Source organism: Corylus avellana, chromosome ca3 (assembly GCF_901000735.1).
Source record: "Corylus avellana chromosome ca3, CavTom2PMs-1.0".
NCBI lineage: Eukaryota > Viridiplantae > Streptophyta > Magnoliopsida > Fagales > Betulaceae > Corylus > Corylus avellana.
The window spans coordinates 14,804,486-14,826,695 of NC_081543.1; the positions used below are offsets into that span (position 1 = coordinate 14,804,486).

At 34.6% G+C, this 22,210-nt stretch overlaps 2 protein-coding genes across 4 annotated transcripts; one reads left to right on the forward strand and one right to left on the reverse strand.

Annotated features, from left to right (window-relative positions):
• Nucleotides 1–395: 395 nt before the first annotated feature.
• Nucleotides 396–9,651, reverse strand: LOC132174957 (novel plant SNARE 11). Of its 2 annotated transcripts, none has more exons than XM_059586728.1 (10): nt 9,047–9,650; nt 8,654–8,746; nt 4,977–5,070; nt 4,838–4,875; nt 3,740–3,828; nt 2,768–2,847; nt 2,440–2,496; nt 2,149–2,241; nt 1,986–2,060; nt 396–803 (listed from the first exon to the last, which is right to left on the reverse strand). In XM_059586728.1, exons 1-10 carry the CDS (start codon nt 9,121–9,123, stop codon nt 714–716), a joined length of 786 nt encoding a protein of 261 aa, XP_059442711.1. In that variant the 5' UTR covers nt 9,124–9,650; the 3' UTR covers nt 396–713. The 2 variants fall into 2 exon arrangements, 1 of the variants encoding a protein (XP_059442711.1); XR_009439382.1 differs by having other exon boundaries at nt 781–803; nt 2,157–2,241; nt 9,047–9,651.
• A 6,085-nt stretch (nt 9,652–15,736) lies between these two features.
• LOC132176595 (SNF2 domain-containing protein CLASSY 4-like) lies at nt 15,737–21,373 on the forward strand. Of its 2 annotated transcripts, none has more exons than XM_059588850.1 (4): nt 15,737–15,844; nt 15,973–17,665; nt 18,545–18,697; nt 19,147–21,373. In XM_059588850.1, the coding sequence occupies exons 2-4, from the start codon at nt 15,998–16,000 to the stop codon at nt 21,010–21,012; spliced, it is 3,687 nt and encodes a 1,228-aa protein (XP_059444833.1). In that variant the 5' UTR covers nt 15,737–15,844; nt 15,973–15,997; the 3' UTR covers nt 21,013–21,373. The 2 variants fall into 2 exon arrangements, with proteins under 2 accessions (XP_059444833.1, XP_059444834.1); XM_059588851.1 differs by having other exon boundaries at nt 15,738–15,844; nt 15,977–17,665.
• Nucleotides 21,374–22,210: the final 837 nt, after the last annotated feature.

The window sequence follows — 22,210 nt, forward strand, 5'->3', positions numbered from 1 at the left end:
AGCTATATAGAGGATAAGAGAAGGAATTATTCTCGCTTAGTGCTTGTGCTGTGTTCAAAGAAATTCCTCCGCCCCGATTCTTTCTTCTGTCCTTATTTTTTATTTTTTCCTTATCAAGTAGGCAAAGGGGGCAAGAAAGCACCAAAACAAGACCAAAAAAACAAGAAAACAAGAAAACAAGAAAAACAGAAGGGGGAATAACCATCTAGGGAGGGTTGATATTACTAATAAGTATAATAATCACAAGAGGCAAGGCAATACCTATCTAGGGAGGGTTGATATCACTAAGAAGTATAAAATCACAAAGAGGCAAGGCAAAATTGAAATGATTCTACTGTTGTTGATCCACAATATATCAAGCCCTAGGTTTCATTAGATAAACAGTAAGCAGCATAAATTTGCCAAAAACCAGAAACAAATAATGAATTGCAGATCAAATATCTTACATGTGTAGCAATACATCGTATGAACAAATACACTCTACATATTTTTGAGTTTCCCTCAAATAGGAATTATTTTTCAGTCGGGGAAGACGAAATAATTATGCAGACCACATCAAAATTTACGCTAATGAGGCACAACAGCAGTTTGAGACTAGCACTCGGAAAAGTCAACCAACCTCTTCTGAAAAATTACTTAGAAACACATCCATAGCTAGATGGCAAAATCATTCCTCAACCTCGTGAGATAATCTCTCCTCTCTTCATAGCTTTTTATCTAGCATTCCAAAGTAATTTCCGATTCATTGCCGGTGGGGCTAATCCAGGGATATCCCGGATATCCTTGTTGTTTGGGTTCACAAGCTGAAATACAAGTATAGAATTCATCAAAAAAAAAAAAACAAAAACATTTAACTAAATCAACAGGCATGAGAAATGCAAAATGCAGTTGTTTCAAAAGTTGATAGGCTTTCAATAGTCAGAAAAGACTGCAAAAAAAAAAAAAAAAAAGTAGGGTTTGTGCTGATAAAACTTTTTACAGGATTTGTTTTGCTTTTTTGTTGAAAAAGTGTTATGATGTGACATAGAGGTGAAAGTAGTTTTGAGTGTTTTGTGTTTGGAGTTGTTTGTTAATGTTTTTGTTTTTTTTTTTCGCTAAAAAGCAAGATGTTACCCAAAAAAACATTGTCAAACGGGGCCGTAATCTTTTTGGTCGTTAAAGAAACAATTTCATCAAACAATATGTTAGGACAAGTTGAAATGAATAAGATAGAAGCAGTTCATGGTTCTTTTCCCCCCAAGAATATAAACTCATCTTAGGGGCCATACAAATGAAACAGATATCTTCTGGACATAAAAGTTACATAAGCAGTCTTTCCTCGAATTCAAATTGCATGCAACTTAATTTTAAAGAGGAAAATTTGTAAATTTAACTTTTCCTGTGTGTAAAAAAAGTAAGTTCTTGGGCTAACCAAACAACATCTTGGAGAACTAAACAATCACAGTATTATAATGATCAATCAAGTCTAGAAAGTCAACAAGCCTGAGGTCAGCTTGTAAAATTCCAGTTGACCATAAAGAAAAAGGTTGGGCAGGAAAAAATCATGACACTTATCACATATATACATGTGTGTATGTGTGTGTGTGTGTGACCTGAGGGCCTCCGCAGCCAAAAAAGAAAAAAAAAAAAAGGTCTTGGGCTAACCAAACAATATCTTGGAGAACTAAACAATCACAGTATTATAATGATCAATCAAGTCTAGAAAGTCAACCAGCCTGAGGTCAGCTTGCAAAAATTCCAGTTGACCATAAAGAAAAAGGTTGGGCAGGAAAAAATCATGACACTTATCACATATATACATATGTGTGTGTGTGTGTGTGTGTGTGAGTGTGACCTGAGGGCCACCGCAGCCAAAAAAGGAAGAAAAAAAATGTCCTAGTATTAAAGCAACATCAAGGATTCAACTTCAACTGTTAATCAACTGGATGAGAAAATTAATTTTTAAGTAACAGGAAAAAAAAAATAAAGGTAAACAAATATATTACCTTAACAATAATGATGGCTATGACTCCAATGACAATAAGGAAGAGTAATGCCATAATACACTTGTCAGTTGCAACCTAATAAAATAATTGAGTTAAGTAATGCAAGACACAACTGATACTCAATATATGACAGGAATAGGAGAAGATACTTTTAGAGATTGACCTGCCTACCAAGTTCCTTCACAAGTTGAGAAGCTTTCTTGATTGAAAAATGGATAGAGTCCAGCTCATTAACAATCCTACTCATTTGTTCAGTCTAAACATAAAAGTAATAGATATCTTTAGTTACAATGGCGTTGAACTTTTTTAAAAGACAAAAAGAAACAAGGTGAGAAATTATGTGGTGTTTGTATGTGGCTGTGTGTGTGAGAGAGAAAGAGAGGAAAGTTAAATTCAATATGACACAATAAAGTGCCACGGCATCCATTTTTTTTGAAATTGACAAATTACACACCTGAGCCTTTAGTGATGCTGCAGTCTCTGTTCCAACATTGACAGTGTCAAGAACAACCTGTTACAAACAGTGAGATGAATTAATTTTCATTTGCAATAATTTCAAACTTCTAAAACAGTAAAAGATAATTTTATGTTTTCTTCTCTTCTTCTTTTTTGGGATAAGCAACATGAGTATGCTCTAGAACAACATCAGTAATCTTCTAAGACTAAATAGATAAGCATAAGAGGAAATCATGATCAGGTTCAAGATAGAATATGAAACTTATCCCTGTCACAAAATGGAGAAACTTATTGCGCAACAAAATGATCTTGAGATATAATCCAACCTTTTTTGACCTCTCAATGGCTTGATCAGTATCGTCCATCATCCGGTTTCCACTATCAAATAGCTGTTGATTTGTCATGGCTGAAAAATATAGCCTGTGTCTCAGCATCAATTATATTTCATATTGGAGAAATATTTAACACATTAAAGTAACATTTGACGTACATACAAAGGTATGAAATAGATCAAACACAAGGCATGATTCTGAACCAACTTAAAAAAGTATACATTGGTTACTCCTGAGTTACATAATTCCAATTAAGAGTTACAGTTGTACAGCAATTCAAAATTTCTGAGCCATCAAAAGTGGGGGTTCACATATAATATTACTATGACACTGATTTCACCATGCCAATGAGCCAGTGACATTCTCGTATTACCTTTTTTTTTTTTATGAGTGGCATTTCTCATATTTTTTTTTATAAGTAGAGTGGCATTTCTCATATTACCATTGCCATTTCTACTTTTCATATGTATACATATATGTTGGCACTCACTACATGTGTATAGATATATTTCTCAGAAACAAAAATCAAACTATAAAATTATCAATATATCATCTGGGTAGATTAAAGCCAAAATTGGCCAAGAAGAGATTTAAAGAGTTGCTTGTATAATAGATTACAGCCATTCAAGGAACCATAATGCATCCAATCCAACTTCTTTATAATCAACTCAATTGCTAAAGTAGCCACCCAAACCAACTTACTTTTCAGGTATGTAAATCTGGCACCATTTCACTTGATAAAGAAAATATTGCAACTATTTCTATATTACAAAATTTTACCACAAATCCACAACCAAGCAGAAATCTGTTTAGTAAGTATCCTTCAATCTCCATGTCTTGCAGACAAAAAGGCATGAGCAGCAGAGTCATACCCACAACTAACTCTAATTTTAGCATAAAAGACCACCAAGAGCAGTAGATACATCAATGAAAATCAGCATGCTGGTGAAAAGAACATATACTTACACGATGCTAGCATGCCATTTTCTTCCCCATATCCTTCGGTGCCACCGTCAAAGAGATCAATTCGCTTGTTGTCAAGATTGGCTGCATATCTATATCGACAACAAAATGAAAATCAAGTCTAAGAAAAGAATTAAAAATGTACAATTAGTCATTCGATGATGCAAAAGATTTATAAACAAAATAAATGATGTCATGTCACTATACACATGAGTAAATGAGTCCAGATACATGTGTGTGAGCACGCAGGTGCGTTAGTATATATGCATGTTATATATGCTATTATATATATAAGTATAATTTTTGGATTATTCAAGGCAAGCTTGACTCGTTTGGATTATTCAAGGTGAGCTTGAGCCGAGTTCAAACTAGGCTAATAATTTTTTCAAGTCAAGTTCAAACAGCCTCTTGTAGCTAAACTCGAGCTCAAGCTTATATAGAATTTTGTCAAGCTGAGTTCAAACAGCCAATACTCGGCTTGATTAAAGCCCAAGGGGCCAACAGTGAATCATTCATCAACTCATTAATGTTGGCTACATGTATCTTTTCTCTCCATCATACCCTATCTAACATCATGCTCTCCATCACCTTCGTGCTTATCAATTCCCTCTTCACTACTACCGGTGTTAATTTTGTACTCCGTCTAATTCTTTTTATTCCTTTCAACTTGATCAAATCACAGTTTCTTAATGGTGCATTTATTAAGTCTTTGTTGCACAAGACCAAGCCATCTTAGGCAACTTTTTCTCATTTGTTCTACAATAGGTGCCATCCTCGTTTTAAGTAGAGAAAAATAATGTTTTTTCAACCAATGGCACCTTACATCATCATGGTAACTTCGTTAATGCTTTTGTCAGACTACTGAAGCTGTGGAGAGGCTAAGAGAGTATATGGATCCCACTCTGACTATCACTAATCCAACATCCCAAATTACGTCACATGTTTGAGAAAGCGCAAAAAGCATAGAAAACCTAATAGAAGAAAAGAAAGAACATTGCAACAAATACAGTATATGACACATCAGATGCATTTTAGATATGTGGAATTCCTTTAACCTTTTAAGAACTGAATAATGGAAAATTTTGACTGATGTTAACTTACTGCTTTTTAAGAGCAACATATGAATTCAACTCTTTGATCTGCATAAAGTATGAACATCATTCAGTACAAATGGACATAACAAAAACTTTGAAAAAGTTACAAAACCAAAGGCTAAATAGAGATTAAGATAATAACCCACCATTGACTGTTTTTTCTCATTCAGCATCTTGTTAGTGCCTGGATTATTTCTACTCTCCAAATCCTTGACTTCTTTGTCAAACTCTTTAACAAGCCTGAAAAGACAAGCCAAAACCTTTTTATAGGTAAATACAACTCACGCGTCCACGTAGATCTCAACCCATGGCCCATCCTCCACCTTATTTATGGGAGGAGAAGACACCATTTTACCATTGGCAAAAGGAAAATGAAAACACAAACACACACAAACAGAGAGCAGCAGCAGCAGAAGCATTAATTTTATTTTTTTTGATAACATAGGAGAACTTTACTCAGATTAATTGCACGTCGCAAACGCATACTGTACAACAATCCTCACCGTTAATCAAACTCCTACGGGTAACTGGCCCCACCCGCCAGAACCAGTTACTAGGTAACCAAGGAACTTTCACCCCTAATGGGCTAAGCAATTTATCCTCATGCCCAGGAGGCACAGAAACATTATATAAGACATTTATCTTAGATGGCGAACTTCGCTTAATTGCAACTTTCAAGCATCAATTAGTAAAGTAGGTCCTGGATTTTGGCAAGAAACTTAACATCCAAGGTTATATGCAAATTGTCGTGATCTCTAGATCTTAACAGAGCATAAGTCCTTAAGAATATTATTCATTGATATTTTGCAGGATGTTAATAGTATAGGAACTTGAACTCAACATTTCAAATCTCAAGAATAAAACCTCTTAGAACCCTTCAAGTTCTTTTTTTTACAATCCAGCAAATTTATTTTTGTGATATGCTCATAATGTCATTGTGAGAATATGCTCATAATGTCATGGTGAGAATATGCTCATAATGTCATGGTGAGAACCAGGTATAAAGATGACAACCAAACAAACAAAAGTAGAGTTTTGAACAGAAGAATCTAATTTTAATTGGATTTTTCTTTCTTTTCTTAATAAGTTATTGAATTGGCAAGTCGCCTTTGAGAAAATTTTAATCGACGATTACCTGATGAAAAGGAAAGTTGTCCTGGTGTAGTGCTATTGCATGTGTAAGTGTATTGGGGAGACAGTTGACCAATTGTTAATTCATTACTCGATTGATCAAGAGTTATGGTCACTAGCTCATAACCCGCACTATGCGCAAGATTATTTATTATAATTTAATTTTAAATTTTAAGCGCATACTTTTCATTATAGGTTAAATATCTCACATCTTTTAATAAAAAGACATTTACGGTTATACATTACACGAAACATTGCATGAATGTATAAATCACAACAAAAAAATGCTAACATAAAACCCTTAATTTTATTTTAATCCATAAAAATTAAAACATGTTAAAATTCTTGTTCCCCATATGTGTAGTTTATAATGAAAAATATAATGAGAAAAATAGCAAGAGGGAAATATGAATTATGATCATTAAAGCATTAATAGAAAATTAGAAGAAATTTATGATAATGTTTGTGTGATATCTATTATATTTCAATACAAATAAAACTGATATAATTATGAACATTCAAAAAATAATACAGAGCAAAATAAACAATTTTTTTCAATGAAAATTTGTTCCCATATGTATACACATGGTTTAAAATGAAAAAGAAAAACAAATAGTAATAAGAATATATGGATTCTAATTATCAAAGTCCATAAAACACAAACATATATCAAAGCAACAAAACTTTCGATTAAATAGAAACCCATCAACGTCATATGTCAAATTCAGCCTCCACAAAACCACAAAAAAAAAAAAAAAAGGAGCAAAGTGCTTCAAAAGAAAAGAAAATTATGTACTTCAGCACTCTTTTTCTTCTCTTGAATGTCGCTGCTGAATCCTCTTGATTTCACAATTCAAGATCTTTCAAACCCTAAAGAGAGAGAGAGGTAAAAATAGCCAATCTAAGAGATAAATGTGATGTTTCAGCTTACTTGAACGGTTTCTTTCTTCACTGTTTTGTTAGCCAACCTATCATGGCTAATTTGTTTAGAATATTAATGTTTGCAATACCTATATGGCCGACTATGGGTAGATAAGGTATGTTTTTAAATTTTAAATTTTGTCCTCCTATAGGTTTTTTTTTTTTTTTTTTGACATGTAAGCACAAGAGGGGGAGAGGAGGATTCAAACTAGTGACCTTCGCTTCATTAGGCGTGGTCCCAGCTGATTGAGCTACCTTGGGAACTGTCCTCCTATAGTTTTGGAGTAGTAAATTACAAAATACTATTGTACATTAAATTTTTGAACTTAATGAAATCCCATATAAGGAAACTTCTTGAAATAAACTCAAAAAAATACGTAAGATTTTTTATTTTTCTTTCTATTAAACGTTCATAGCAACATTGTATTCCTAACTTGAATAATTAATTAAGCTAATTTAACCACCAATTCAATTTTACTTAAAGAACCGGTTTTTAATTTAAAAGGACCGGTTCAGTGTTTAAAAATTATGGGTCCATCACACATGTCATAATTCTAAGCATTCTCTGAGGAGGAACTCAGCTGTTATATATAATAATAAATATAATATATATGATTTGTTTGTTTTTGCAATTTTTGGGTTCAATGAATAATGCCTCTGAAAGTGGTTGAGGTGTACCTCAGTTGCAAAAGGTCTTTTTGGTAGGCGTAGAAGCAGTGTTATGTGGAAAACGGCTTCCCAGTTGCCTTATGCGGAAAATATGGAGAGAGGAGTAACTGCACATGTAATACCATTGAGTTATTTATTCTTGAGCTAAAGGCCTTATTTTTGTGGTCATTGTATGAGGGTTCTAATGGTATATGTATACTTCCTTTGAGGACTTTGTTGATCATTTGAATTTTAGCTCGTAATTCTTTTAGAGGAATTCTATGTATACTGCTTATATGTATTGACTTCTTCTTTTTCTAATAACTTTTCTATTGCTTATCCGAAAAAGAAAACAAGAGAATTATTTGAATTGTACATGAAACCCCATACAAATGAATTATAGTCAACATATCTTCATGATAAGATCACGAAGAACTCAAATGATGAAGATATAAAATCTGATAAGGATAGAACTAAGATATGATGATCTCCTATTATCATGCATAGTTAGGATAGATAGTTATCTTGTATTGATAAGTATCGTGTATTGAGATTAACACAAAAACAAACTCTTGTAACCTTCTCATTATAAATAGAAACACCTTAGACTATCACCCTAGCCTAGGTGTCCATATTGGATAATTATTACCATGTCAGCACAAGAAAAGAACTAATATGCACCACTTTCTTGGTGATTCCATATGGTAAATCGAAGGCACAAAGTACATGGCTACAGCCTACATGAGTTCCAAACTTCCAATTCTCACAAAGCAAAACAGATCTATGGACTTAAATCTTATCATTGCAACTTTGCAAAAATTGGTTGTCTGGCTGTTAGAGTTGCTCACTGGGTGTCAGAGAGTACAAAAAGGGAAACTATACCTATAAATCGGTTTTCTCTAACCCCCCCACCCCCCTTCAGAGGCCCAGACCCCTCAATCATCATTAGCATGAAGTTAATAATCACATTACTTTCTTCCCACCACAAACAATCTATTGACTGTAATTTGTAGATACAGTACTTCGCTAATAGAGCTTTTAAATGCTGCTTATAAATATTATAAACAAACCCCACAAATAAGAATTGCAGAGACAGAAAAGAAAGGGGTCAATATTCAAATACCTCTTACACTCCCGCATCTTTTCCGTGAGCTCTTCCAACTGCCTACTCTGCCTATTCGAGTCCTTAATCTTCTCCAACTTCTGAAATCCATTTCTGTGGCATCACATTACCACATAATCAGACATGACCACAGATTGTGTCCAGCACTTCACAAAATGATATAAGATGAGCAAGAAACGATCAATAAACAACCTAAGCTAAATTCTCATGCAATATTAGCTCTAAAATCTTATAACTTTAACCACCAAAAGGAAAGAGGCTTTGAATGCAGTTCTTGTGTCTGAAATGCTGGATCATATACATCAGATAAAGCAAAACTCCCAAGTCCCAATGCTCTAACAATCAAATTGCAAAAATGTAGCAAATTAAACCAAGAAGATCGCAATCCCTTACGATAACGCTCGGAAGATATCGGCGATCTGTCCGTCGATCTCCGCTAGCTCCTCGCTGATCGCAGATAAAGGATCCATCTTGCAAATTCTCAAAACCTGCTTCTTCTTTTTTTTTTCACACAAACCAATCGAAGCCCACAAAATGCCTAATCAAACTAATCTTTTACACGCGAAATGGCAATCAAAACCACAAAATTTAAGCACCGAAGCCATCGCGCGTCCCGGCGAATTCAACCGAGGTCAAACACAACGCAGCTTATGAAGCAATCGAAACCGCATTCAATGCAGAATCAAACAAAAACGAAGCAATGTCAGCTTTCAGCTGAAACCTAATCGGAATAGAAGAAAACGGGTTCAAATTCCGGTTTGATTGATCCGGTATATTTTGGGTTTCGGATCGGATCCGAAGTTGTCGCCGAGAAAATCGAAGGCTTACAGTAATCTTCAGATCTGGAAAATTTTCTATAAACTATATACAAAACAAAATGTCTTGTCCTCGTGATTCACAGTATATTTTTCGTTTTTTTAAAAAAAAAAAAAAGAAAAAAATTAAGTATTTTTTTAAATCAGAGGAGCTTTGGCTCTCAAGTCTCAAGGGCGAGAGAGAGGTAAGAGGTTTAAAAAACGACCGGCAACTATGGACGTTTAAACCGCTAATTAAGATCGACAACATGGGGCCCGCGAACATGGGGAGCCGTTTGTTTTCGATGAAGTCATTTGTGTGTTGAATGTGTTCCAGTGGGGAGCCGTTTGTCTTATTACGGGTCGGGGTGGCGCGTTTTCCTCGGTCGGATTGGTGTACGATACAAGAGGGGGACCCAGAGACATGGACGATTGTGATACAAGTTGATGCTTCGAGTGATCGTAGAGGATCTCAGCTCTCGTTCGGGTGTAGGAACTTTAGACGTGCAGACAACTTCGAAGGTCAGAAGATTAAATGAGGGTGGTTAAACAGTATAATTTTAAATGTTAGATTGATTATGACTCTAATTATAAGTTTGTTATCAACTAATTATGTAATTAATATATATACATGTAATAATGTCAAGTAGATAGAATACGTGAGATTTATAAGTTGAACTCAGAGAAAATGAAATTACGTGGTACTTGAACAATTTAATACTTGTATTAAACATGTGCATTTAACATGACAATTGGATAATCACATTGATTGGGAAAAAATGTTCAAAGAAAATAAAATTAAAACATCCAAAACATTTGAATATGTGTATTCGTCTTTTTGAGGCATGATAAAGACACAATTTTTTGGCACAACTTTGACTCAATTTTTCTCTTATTTTTTAAAAAACAAAATAAAAAAATTCTAAAGCAATAACATCCTATATGATCCTTTTCTTATTTGGTTTTTTTTTTTTAATCGTATTTTTCTTCATAAAAATTGTCATTTTTTTTATTTTTAAAAAATGTCATTATTATGAAGAAAAAGATAATTTAAAAAAAAAAAATACCAAATAATAAAATGATCACATAGGATGTTATTGCTTAAGAAATTTTTTACTATTATTATTATTATTTTTTAAAATGACTATATAAGAAAAAAGTTGGACAAAAGTTATGCCAAAAAGTTATATCTTTATCATTTATCCTTCTCTTTTATCTCTCTCATCCTCTCATGGCAGCAAAACACGACCAAAATAGGCCGCTCCACCTCAAGCCACATTGTCGTCACACGCGATGGAAGAGCCACCAATCTCTCACCCCACCTCTCTCGATTATTCTCTCCATCCATGACGTTTGCCCCCGCGTTTTGCTAATGGTGATGGGAATAATTAATATTTTATTGACAAAAATTGTCTTTAAACTGGTATGAAAGAAATATCCTCAAACTCATGTAAAATAGTGTCAAGTGTCTGTAAACTACTATTAATGAAGTTAATAATTTAATGTGCGTTTTAAATGTTTATAGACACTTGGCACTATTTTACATGAATTTGAGGATATTTTCTCCATAGCAGTTTGGATAAAATTTCTGTCTATATTTATTCATCTAATATACTACAATAATTAATAACCTCTTGGTAATTACTGTAGCAAAACTTCATTTTACAGTGTCCGAACATAATCTATTGGAGAGCAAAAACGAGTCATATTAATTAAATATAACTAATACAATGAGTTCACTTACTCTGTTGAAGAAGCTCTTAAGTGTAAAATAATTATTACTTTTTTCTCAAACAAATAGTTGTGAAATAATTTTTACCCTTAAGGACCTAAGGTAAAGATGTATTCCCTTTTATTTTATTTTATTTTTTTACAATAAAAATGTATGTCATTATGTCATATCTTAGTACATGCATAATGATTAATATCACACCATAGGTGGTCCACTCAAATAATGATGTTGGTCCAATTTTTTTGTTGTTGCAATGTTATTTAACTCTTGAATTATCTCATGTAAAAAAAAAAAAAAAAAACAAACAAAAACAAAAACATGTTAGATTTTTATCTCACAATCATAATATAATACGACAAATTTAATAAGTTTTTAGATATTTTTGTTTTTCTAACAATGACTAATAAATGCATTTTGCTTTCAATTGGGTGAGGTTAGGTAAGATTGCATTTGATAACGATCAATTTTGAGGCAAGTTTTTGCTAACAGAAATGTCAATGTAATTATTACCAGTTTACTTACTATATATATTAACTAACTAATTAGTATGTTAATACTAAGGGGCAATTATCTTTTGCTACATGAACTATAGCGTCTTGACATTTTCTCCCATGAACTACCAACTCTAACACTTGATCCCATCAAACTACCATCTTATAATAAAAAGCCAAATTCCGTCAGTCAAATAGATTAAAATTGACGGTCAACAATTATGAGTAAGTCATGTGCCATTTTAATTTTTTTTTCTTCCACTTTTGCCCTTATTTTAAATTGTTTTCATGTGCTAGATTAGGGTAAAGTAAAGAATGTAATAGATAATCTGTTAGATTGTATAGTGAAAAAACAATAGTTAAAGTAAAGAGTTGTACTTTTTCACTAGGTAAAATACCTAATGCTGTTGGAATGCTAATATGAATAGTAAATAGGTTGATTAACCTATTCACTATTCACATTATAAACTTCGTTCGTTATTATTTTTGTCTTCCTTTTTTCCTTTTTCTGTCTCAGTCTCTCTCTCTCTCTCATCCTCTTTCACATTCTTTCACACACAAAATAATATTTAAAGAAAATCGATAGTATAATAGCGAATTTGTTGGAGTGTGTATGAAAAAATGAGTAGTAAAGTAAAAAATTGTACTTTTTCAACAGTTATCTTGCCTACTTTTGCTGGAGATGCTCTAAATAGGCTGATTACTATTCACACTAGATGAAAAAGAGTTAAGTTGCCTATTCAACTGGAGACCAAAAAACACACATAATAGTTAGATTGGATTTGATTATTCTTTTGGAGATGGTCTATTCACTATTTCACACTATAAACTTTTTTTATTATTATTTTTCACTCTCTTTATATCTTTTACTCTCTCTCATTTTCTTTCCTTAGACTCTCTTTCCTACAAAATAATGTTTTTAAAAAATAAAGAATCTATTGAAAAAAATTAGTAGGTAAAAAAAAAAAATAGTAGGTAACTTTTTCAATAATTATTTTGCCTATTTTACTGAGAGATGGCATGGAGCGGACATGGGGTTACTCGTGCAACCGGATTTGAATGAGTCGTCATCTTCTTCGATTGCATTATCATCACCATTCCTGTAGTTTTACTGTTCCACGTCAAGTGGAGTAAAAAAGTTGGTCACAGATTTGAAAAGTGAGATTTGGAGTAAAAAGGTTAGGAATATTGGAGTAAAAAAGGTTGGTCTGAGATGAGATGAGATTTGATTTGTTTCATTTATTATGAATTGTCCCATATGATGCCAGAAATCAGATCAAATCTTCATGCAGGGGGCATTAAAATTTTTACCATTTCTAGTCTTTAATGGGTAAAGCTTCCACTTTCGTCTATTCTCCAAATTGGTGTAAAGTCATCACATTCTTCAATGCTTTATTGATTGAGGATCTTTTGTGGAAGATATTAAGAAGACTTTGGAAGCTTTTCTACAGAGGAAGGTTACCCTAGTGAGTCGCATGGTCAATACTGCAGCCCATACTCTTGCTCGCTTTGCTGTAACAATGAGAGTTGAGAGATTGTGGTTGGGTAGAATCCCAGATTGTATAAGGGACATTATTATGGGGGAGCATATTGCTCCACCAGCTGATTGATTTTTCTAATGAAACAAGGTTTTTTCCTCAAAAAAAAAAAAAAGAAAAAAAAAGATGTGACAATCCGCAAAATCTGGAAATGTGTAAACTCATAATTAAAAAATAAATAAATAAATAAATAATTCATCCATTATTATATTGTTCAACTTGATATCTTGGTTGATTGTTTATAAATTCACTATTGAATCTATAAGCTCTACGTCTCGTATTGCTTGACGTAATGTCATAGTTATTATTATTATTTTTTTTTTTCAAATCAACATGAAAGATTAATGAAAAATGAAAAAAAAAAAAAAAAAAAACCAATTGTAGCTTTGCCTAGTCCCTAAAACAAAGATTAGGGGGGGTGAATCTATAACTTTTAGTTTGGAGGGAAGCAAATTTTTTTAAAAAATTACTGTGGGGGGACTTTAATTTTTAGAGGTCTATTCAAAAAAAAAAAAATTTGGGGAGCATCTCATAGTTGGACCCCAGGCCATATGGTGGTTCCGCCCTGACAAAGAGGGTCTTAAAAGCTCACTTGCATCTTTAGGTGTTCAGACACTTCGACCCCTTTTCGGGCAGACGAATACCCTAAAACAAATAGCTGGGGGTGAATCTATAACTTTTAGATTGGAGGGAAGCAAAATTTTTTAAAAAGTTATTGTGGGGGGACTTTAATTTTTAGAGGTCTATTTAATTTAATTTAATTTTTTTTTTTTTGGGACCATCTCATAGTTGGACACCCATGCCATAGGGTGGTTCCGCCCTGACAAAGAGGGTCTTAAAAGCTCACTTGCATTTTTAGGTGTTCAGACACTTCAGTTCATTTTCAGGCAGACGAATTCCCTAAAACAAAGAGTAGGGGGTGAATCTATAACTTTTAGTTTGGAGGGAAGCAAATTTTTTTTAAAAATTATTGTGGGGGGACTTTAATTTTTAGAGGTCTATTTCACAAAAAAACAAACAAAAAAATTTGTTGGGACCATCTCATAGTTGGAACCCCCAGCCATAGGGTGGTTCTGCCCTGACAAAGAGGGTCTTAAAAGCTCACTTGCATTTTTAGGCGTTCAGACACTTTAGCCCCTTTTCGGGCAGACGAATACCATTGAAGTCCTCTTTTATTGACTATCCAAATTCAAGGACACCAATCCAAAAGACGGGAGGGGAAGGGGAGGATATGATTGTTTTGTAATTGGGCTGTTTGTTAATGTTTTTGTTTGAAAAAAAATATTAAATTGGTTCATGTGGTTTGAAATTTTTAAAAATAACTTCATAGTGTTTAAAAAATGATTAAACACTCCCTAAGGCAAAAAAAAAGAATAAAAAAAAGAAAAAGGTCCTTACCATTAAAAAAAGTTAACATAATTCGTTAATGTAGCACAATTACAATAGTCATATTGTGACACGTCTCAGTTACAATTAATTAATTTTTTTTTTGTTTTGACATATCTGCATAAGAGGGAGGATAGAGATTCGAACTAGTGACTTACGCTTCATAAGAAGTAGTTTCAGCCAATTGAATTACCTCTTGGAGACAATTACAATTAAAAATTAAATTATAAAAGACAAAAAAAAATAATAATAAAGGAAAGGGGTGGTCCCCTCCTTTTGCACAAATTTGAAAGAGCTCCTTCTCTGTGTTTTTCGTCCGTTAGTGCCACATCACCAATTTTTATTTTCTTATTTTGTTTGTTTAGGGTTTGTTTGGATTTGCATTTAAACAGTAAAAAAAATGTGTTTAATACTCAACAAATATGTTAGAAGAAAAAAAAAAAAAACCTATTTAATAAAAAAAATTGAAGTGCTTTTAAAGGTCTAAAAAATAAAAAAATAGACAAAAACACACTTTTAACAAAAATTTAAAATCTTTATTTTTTAAATACAATTCCAAACATGAAGTATTTGTGAAAGCTACAAACTCCTAATTAAAAAATAAAGAAGAATTTAACATTTTTCCGTTTTCCGGTTTTGTTTTGAGAAAGTGAAAACAAAACTCGAGCTCAAGACTTCAATGGCAGACAGTAGAAACCCAACGAAACGGTACAAACACTCCCCACATGGTGTTGATTCCGTTCTCCAATCAACAACTTCCCCAATCTGAACCAGGAAAACCTACTGTACTGCAAAAACAAGACGATCACCCAAAACCAAAAAGAAGAAGAAAAAAGGTCCACGTGGGGCATGTGCACCCTCTCCAAAGCCCAACATTCTCCCACCAATCAAAAAATCCGACGATCCCAATTCCACCACACACAAACAAATGTTTTTCCCTTCTCTCTCCCTCGCCTCGAATGTTTTTTCCTTCCTCTGTTTACGGTTGCAGAAAACAGAGACAAAAAAGGTCAGAAGGGTAGTACCGGCAATTAGAATCAAAAAGTAATAATATATATAAATATAAATATAAATATAAAAGACTCCCACTCCCAGTTGTCAGTTCGAAGTCCGAGAGTCCTAAAGAAAAGACCAAAAGTCATCTCTTTTTCCTCTTCTGATTGCATGCACCCTTCGCGCCCTTTTCTCTTCTCTTCTTCTCTGTTCTTCTGTGGCTGCGTTTCTCTGCAACCCAGATTTTGATCATTGAGGTGAGTCTCTTCATGTATCACCCTTTGCTTTTTCTCTGTATGTTGAAGTTCATGTGTTTGGGATTTCTTTGTGCTGATTTTTTTTGTTGTATTTTTGTAATTTTTTGTTGTTGGGTCTTCTCATGTAGAAAGATCGAGTCTTTTTGAGGAACAATGATTGACTATAGCTTGCCCGTAGCGAGGAGAACCAGGCAAGGGCAAGCCCTAATTTTCAAGCAGTATAATGAACATAAGAAGGGGAAGGAGAATAATGGGGCTGAGTCGGCGAGTTCAAGCGGACACAGCAGGGCTAATATAAAAATAGAGACTGAGAGTGAGACGGTTGCGGTGTCTGACAGTAGTGTGGAAGAGATTGGTGTGAATGATTGGGGTGAAGAAGGCAGTGATGTGGGGGTGGAGAGTGTGGGGTTGAAGAATAACCAAAATTCTAATGTGGGTTTTGAAGGAATTGATCAGGTGGATGAAATTTTGGTGGATAGTGAGGAGGACGATGAGGTGGTTTTTTTGGGAGAAGGGGACATGAATTGTTCAAGTCTGAAATCAGGGGAGGGGGTTGTTTGTATTGACGTTGATGATGATGATAATGATGATGATGAGGATGTTTTGAGTGGGGAAGATGTAAACGACCCTCGTGGTCTGAATTCTGATTATGTTGTGGTTGATTCAGATGGGTCGGAGACATGTTTGGAATCATCCTCTGGTGAAGAGGGTAGTGATGATGAGGATTACAAAGTGGATAAATTGGAAAGCTGCCGGGAATCATCCTCTAGCGAAGAGGGAAGTGATGATGAGGCAAGTGATGAAGAGGCAAGTGATGAGGGGAGAGGAAGTCGTAAGAGGGGAAGGCCAAAAGGAGTTGACGTGGGGATGAAGAGGAGGAAATATGGATTAGATATCTTGTTTGATGCGGAGAATGAGGAAGACAACATTAATGATGAGCTTTATTGCGTGGCACAGAGAACCCGTTCTCATTTTACTGCAAACTTGGGAAAGAAAAAGAAAAAAATGGACAATGGAACTTTTAGTCACCCATTATGCGTTGATGAGGAGGAGGTAGTGGAGTCTTCACCCGGGCATGATGATGATGATAATAGTGATGATATTGTTGGCAGTGAGAAATTTGAGTCTGATTATGAGAATGAAGATAATTTTAGTGATGATGAGAGTAATCATGGTGGTAAGAAGGTGCAGAGAGTACATGTGAGGGGTGAGGGGAAGTTGAGGATGGCCACCAAGGGAAAGAGAATCCACTTAGTGAAAAAAGGTGATGCTTTGAGGATTCTTGTAGAATCCATTTTGGAGAAGGGGGAAGTTCCTCTGGAAGAGTTGGAATCTTCTAAAGACGAAAGTAATTCGGCAGTTGCCAACATGGGTCTGCCTTTGAAGTTCAATTTTGGAGATGAGGAGTCAAAGCCATCAAACAAATCCAAAGACCAGACAGAAATGGATGAACTGTGGGCAGAGTTGGAATCTTCTAAAGATGATTCCTGCAAAGGTGAAAATAATTCGGCAGTTGCCAAGATGGGTCTGCCTTTGAAGTTCAATTTTGGAGTTGAGGAGTCAAAGCCATCAAAGAAATCCAAAGACCAGACAGAAATGGATGAACTGTGGGCAGAGTTGGAATCTTCTAAAGATGATGCGTGCAAAGATGAAAATTATTCATCAGTTGCCAAGATGCCTCTGCCTTTGAAGTTCACCTTTGGAGTTGAGGAGTCAAATCCATTAAAGAAGTCTGAAGACCAGAAAGAAATGGACGAACTTTGGGCTGACTTTGAGTTGGCTCTCATATGTAGTGAAATTGGTTCGGCCGTTTCTGCTAAGGTATGCTGGTATTGTGAAGAAGCAGACCTAGAAATAATGATTTTATTTGTTCCATATATTGCTTTAAACTTGTTCATGAGGGGACACGGTCGGTAATGTCTGTTTCCCTGTATGTTCAGTGAGACAGTTTTATTTGATGAAAGTTCTTAAATTCGTTAAATAAAATTGTATGTGGTCTCGACCCTAGAACAAAACTTGCATATCAAATTCCTATAACAAAATGCATTATGCTCTTTAAGTATATGGGGGGCTTTATTCGAAGTATTCTGGTTTACTACTTGAAACTCTGAATTACTAAGTATGGAACTCATGTTCTTGAGCTTATGTGTTAAATATATATTTTGCCACTATGATATTTTGTATTATGATTTCGTGTACGCTTCCTATTTATTGTATTCTTGTTCATCATTGTTGGATAAAATAGTTGAAAGAATGTGTTCTTCTTAGCATTTTATGTAAGGGGGACTAGGGTTGTACCTTCTGCACTCTTCAATGCAATGAATTATTTATAAAATAAAAATAGTTGAAAAAGCATGTGCTTATAGCTCAATCATCAGTTATATTGTTAAACATCATTTGAAAACAAATTAGCACCATGGATAATGAAATTTGTCGGTTTAATAAATTCACTAAAAGCCTTAAATCATTTGTGTTTGGAAAACTGGGTCAAAAACATGAGCATTTCTTGGACACTTATTTTCAAACCCTCTTCCCCTAGCCTCACTTGTACACATCATGACCATTTTTATAGGCTCTTCATTTTTCTCTTCTATTTGATTACTCTTCTTTTGTTTGCTTTTATCCCCCGTGCTCATTTAGCATCTTCTATGTGTGTATATGTGCCTGGTGAAACTTGATTTGTTTGATGTTGATCAACAGGTTGAAGATGCCCTGCCTCCAAAGAATGACGTTAATAGAGCTACCCTTTGTCAAGTAGGGAATCATGAGTTTATTCTTGATGAACAAGTTGGACTTAGATGTGCATTTTGCTCCTACGTCAAAATGGAGATCAAGTATATTCTGCCATCTTTTGTAAGTTGTGCAACTTTTTTCTTATTCATGTGTATATAAAATGATTAATTAAGACTGCTTATCAGTATCTCTCATCCAGGAAATATAAATATCTTATTATCTTTGAATGTTTAATGTTTAATGGTAGTGGAATAATCGAATTCAAATTAATGTAAGATGGTACTTCTTTCACACACATGGTCATGACACTTTGCTAGCTCTTTAGATACTCTTGTTGCTTTGAGAGCACATAATATATATGGGCTACTAACTTGATAATAGGATTCCTTCTCTGAATGGAAAGGATTATACTGGATTAAAGATATATATAGGCACAACTTGCCACATGTTAATTGGATGATCTACTTTTTTTCTTTTCATATATTCTGTGCTTATCAACTTGATAATAGAGGAGTTTTGCATCAAATATATGTTTTTCATTTCTTTGAATGTGCTTTTGCATATTGTAGAGTACACATCCTTGTGGAAAATCAGACAGGAGAGACCCAGGTAGTGAAATGAACCACTCCATCTTTGACGACCTAAGGTGTCAAGATTCTGGTTGTGATTCCTATTCTGTCTGTGATCGCCCTCATGCTGAAGCCACTGTGTGGGACATCATTCCTGGTATAAAAAGTAGTATGTACCCGCATCAACGTGATGGTTTTGAATTTATTTGGAAGAATATAGCCGGAGGAATTTATCTTGATAAGTTGAAAAACCAAACAACTACTTCTGGTGGGAGTGGGTGCATTATGTCTCATGCTCCTGGGACGGGGAAGACCCGTCTAACAATTGTTTTTCTCCAGACATACATGAAATTACATCCAGAATGCAGGCCGGTCATTGTAGCTCCTCTTGGCATGCTCCTTACCTGGGAAGAGGAGTTTCGAAAGTGGAAGTTTGACATTCCTTTTCACAATTTGAACCAGTCGAAGTTGTCTGGCAAGGAAACTCTCACAGAACGTATGGTAGCTTCTTACAGATTGAAGCAAGGTAGATACCTGAACAAACTTGTTATCCGTTCGTTGAAGATATATTCCTGGAAACAGAATAGTAGCATTCTGGGACTTACTTACCAACTGTTTGGAAAACTGGCTGGTACTGGTATTGGTACTGGTACTGGTACTTGTACTTCTCTGTTCAGGAAAGAGCTTCTTGAGGTTCCTGGCCTTGTTGTCCTTGATGAAGGGCACATTCCTCGCAATGAACTTAGTCTTATCCTGAAGGCCTTGTCAAACATCAAAACTGACAAGCGGATTATCCTTTCGGGAACTCCTTTTCAAAATAATTTTGATGAGCTATATAACACACTCTGCTTGGTAAGGCCAAAGTTCACAAGCATAAGAGGCAAATGGGAATCTCTTACAAGTCCCATTACCAAAGGCACTAATGATAGACTGAAATGTGAGAATCTGAAGAAGGTTAGAGATATGATTGACCCATTTGTGCATGTACACAAAGGTTCAATACTACAAGAAAAACTTCCTGGGTTGAGGGACTCTCTGGTCATATTACAGCCAACCCAACTGCAGAAGAGCCTCTTTGGTGAACTCCATCAACATATTACACGAGACCATTTAAACCATTTTAAATCTGATTTTTTAAATTCTTTGATCTCTGTCCATCCTTCACTGTTGCTTAAGTGCGGGGAAGCGGGGTTTCCTTCTGAGAGGGATAAGTTAGAAGGATTGAATCATGAGGCTGGAGTCAAAACAAATTTTTTACTGGAACTCATCCGGCTTAGCAATGCTTTGAACGAAAAAGTTTTGGTTTTTAGTCAATATCTTGAACCATTGACCTTTGTGATGGACCGGCTTAAATTTCATTTCAATTGGACCGAGGGGAATGAGGTATTGTATATGGATGGAAGGCAAGAAGCAAAGCGGCGCCAATCATCAATTAATATTTTCAATGACCCAACTAGTGAAGCAAGGGTATTACTTGCTTCCACAAAGGCTTGTAATGAAGGAATAAGTCTGGTTGGGGCTTCTAGGGTTGTTTTGCTGGATGTCGTATGGAATCCATCAGTAGAAACACAAGCGATATCCCGTGCCCACAGGCTTGGGCAAGAAAAAGTTGTGTACATCTACCATCTCATAGCGGCTGGGACAAATGAAGAGGATAAATATTGTCGACAAGTTGAGAAGGACTTGTTGTCTGAGTTGGTATTCTCTTCTTCAGGCGGGAGCGGTGATCAGCCAAAAATCTCACCCTTAGTCTCTGATGATAAAATTTTGGAAGAGATGGTTCAACACGAGAAACTTAAACATATTTTTGAAAAGATCCAACAGAAAAAGTCTAAACTGATGGAGATTGTACCATCCAGTACTTGAGGCGGAAATTATTTTGTGTTTGGCATCAGAAAGCTTCCAGGAATTTTTTGTGAAGAAGTGTATCAGAAAATCTTAGAAAATGCAAATGGTTTGCTTCAACTGGATTTCATAATCATAGGTTATTCAAAAGCTTGGTAAATATCAATGTTCCACCTCTGATCTTCTGTGCTAACATACACTCTTTTTGCGTTATAGAATCAATTTTCATCAATTGAGAAATTTCTTGAGATTTGATTTAACTCATGTTTCTGGTTGCAATTTCAAATGGTGTTAGCTGATCCTTGTGCTGAAGTAAATTATATATGTATATGTGTACTTAAGGTATAGATGTGTATTCAGCAGTCATAATAATATACTGTACAAAGCTTTTGGCCATAAACATGGAGTTTTGTATTGAACTAGATTGTGATTCTGGAGCACTTTTGCACTGTGGTTAATGGAATATACTATGTAGGCAAAGAAGAATAATTAAAACCACCAAGTAGACTTTTTGAAAAAAGGAGAAAGAAAACTTCTTTCTTGAAAATTTACAATTATTTGTTCATCTCTTGTATTGCCAGACCTTTCAGGCATATCATACATTTGAGCTTTTTCCAATTGCCCTTTAATCCTCCAACTAAAGTAACTTCAACAATAGTACCTAATTCCTATTAACCACTCTTGCTGATACCATGTTTTGTAGGATACAGGCCAATGTGGATTATGTTGCTCTATTTTGTTCCTTGTCATGAATATCATCAAGATTCAGGAATTGAACCTTTTTCTGTATGGTAAAACTTTGTTCACCACACTAGAAAAACACTTTATTATTTTTTGAATAATAACCTGATCACATCTTCACCGGGGCTTGAACTCTAAATGTTTTCATGTCACTAAAACCAAGTGAGCTACAAACTGCTTATTCAATGACTGTGTTTGTCAACACTTTTGTTTTTTCGCCTTTATTTTTAATTTTTTAGAGCAAAAACATTAATAAATAACTCAATCACAAACCACCTTTGTAAGTACTGCTCTATTCGCTAACTGCTAATCGTCTAATTGTTTAACCGTTTTTGAAGGGGGTTAGAAAAAATTACTAATAGCTTAGAACGGTGCGGTTAGTAGTTTTAGGATTTGAAAAAATTGTTAACTTATATATATATATATATATATATATATACATGAAACAACGTTGTTTTTATTTATTTTTATTTTTTCT

Bases quoted from the DNA above. Each gene is read 5' to 3' on its own strand.
- LOC132176595 (XM_059588850.1), top strand. From the start codon at position 15,998: ATGATTGACTATAGCTTGCCCGTAGCGAGGAGAACCAGGCAAGGGCAA. The intron at 17,666-18,544 runs GTATGCTGGTAT...GTTGATCAACAG, and splicing joins GTTCGGCCGTTTCTGCTAAG to GTTGAAGATGCCCTGCCTCC. The intron at 18,698-19,146 runs GTAAGTTGTGCA...TGCATATTGTAG, and splicing joins AGTATATTCTGCCATCTTTT to AGTACACATCCTTGTGGAAA.
- LOC132174957 (XM_059586728.1), bottom strand. From the start codon at position 9,123: ATGGATCCTTTATCTGCGATCAGCGAGGAGCTAGCGGAGATCGACGGA. The intron at 8,747-9,046 runs GTAAGGGATTGC...GTGATGCCACAG, and splicing joins GATATCTTCCGAGCGTTATC to AAATGGATTTCAGAAGTTGG. The intron at 2,242-2,439 runs GTGTGTAATTTG...TTTTATGTTTAG, and splicing joins CAGCATCACTAAAGGCTCAG to ACTGAACAAATGAGTAGGAT.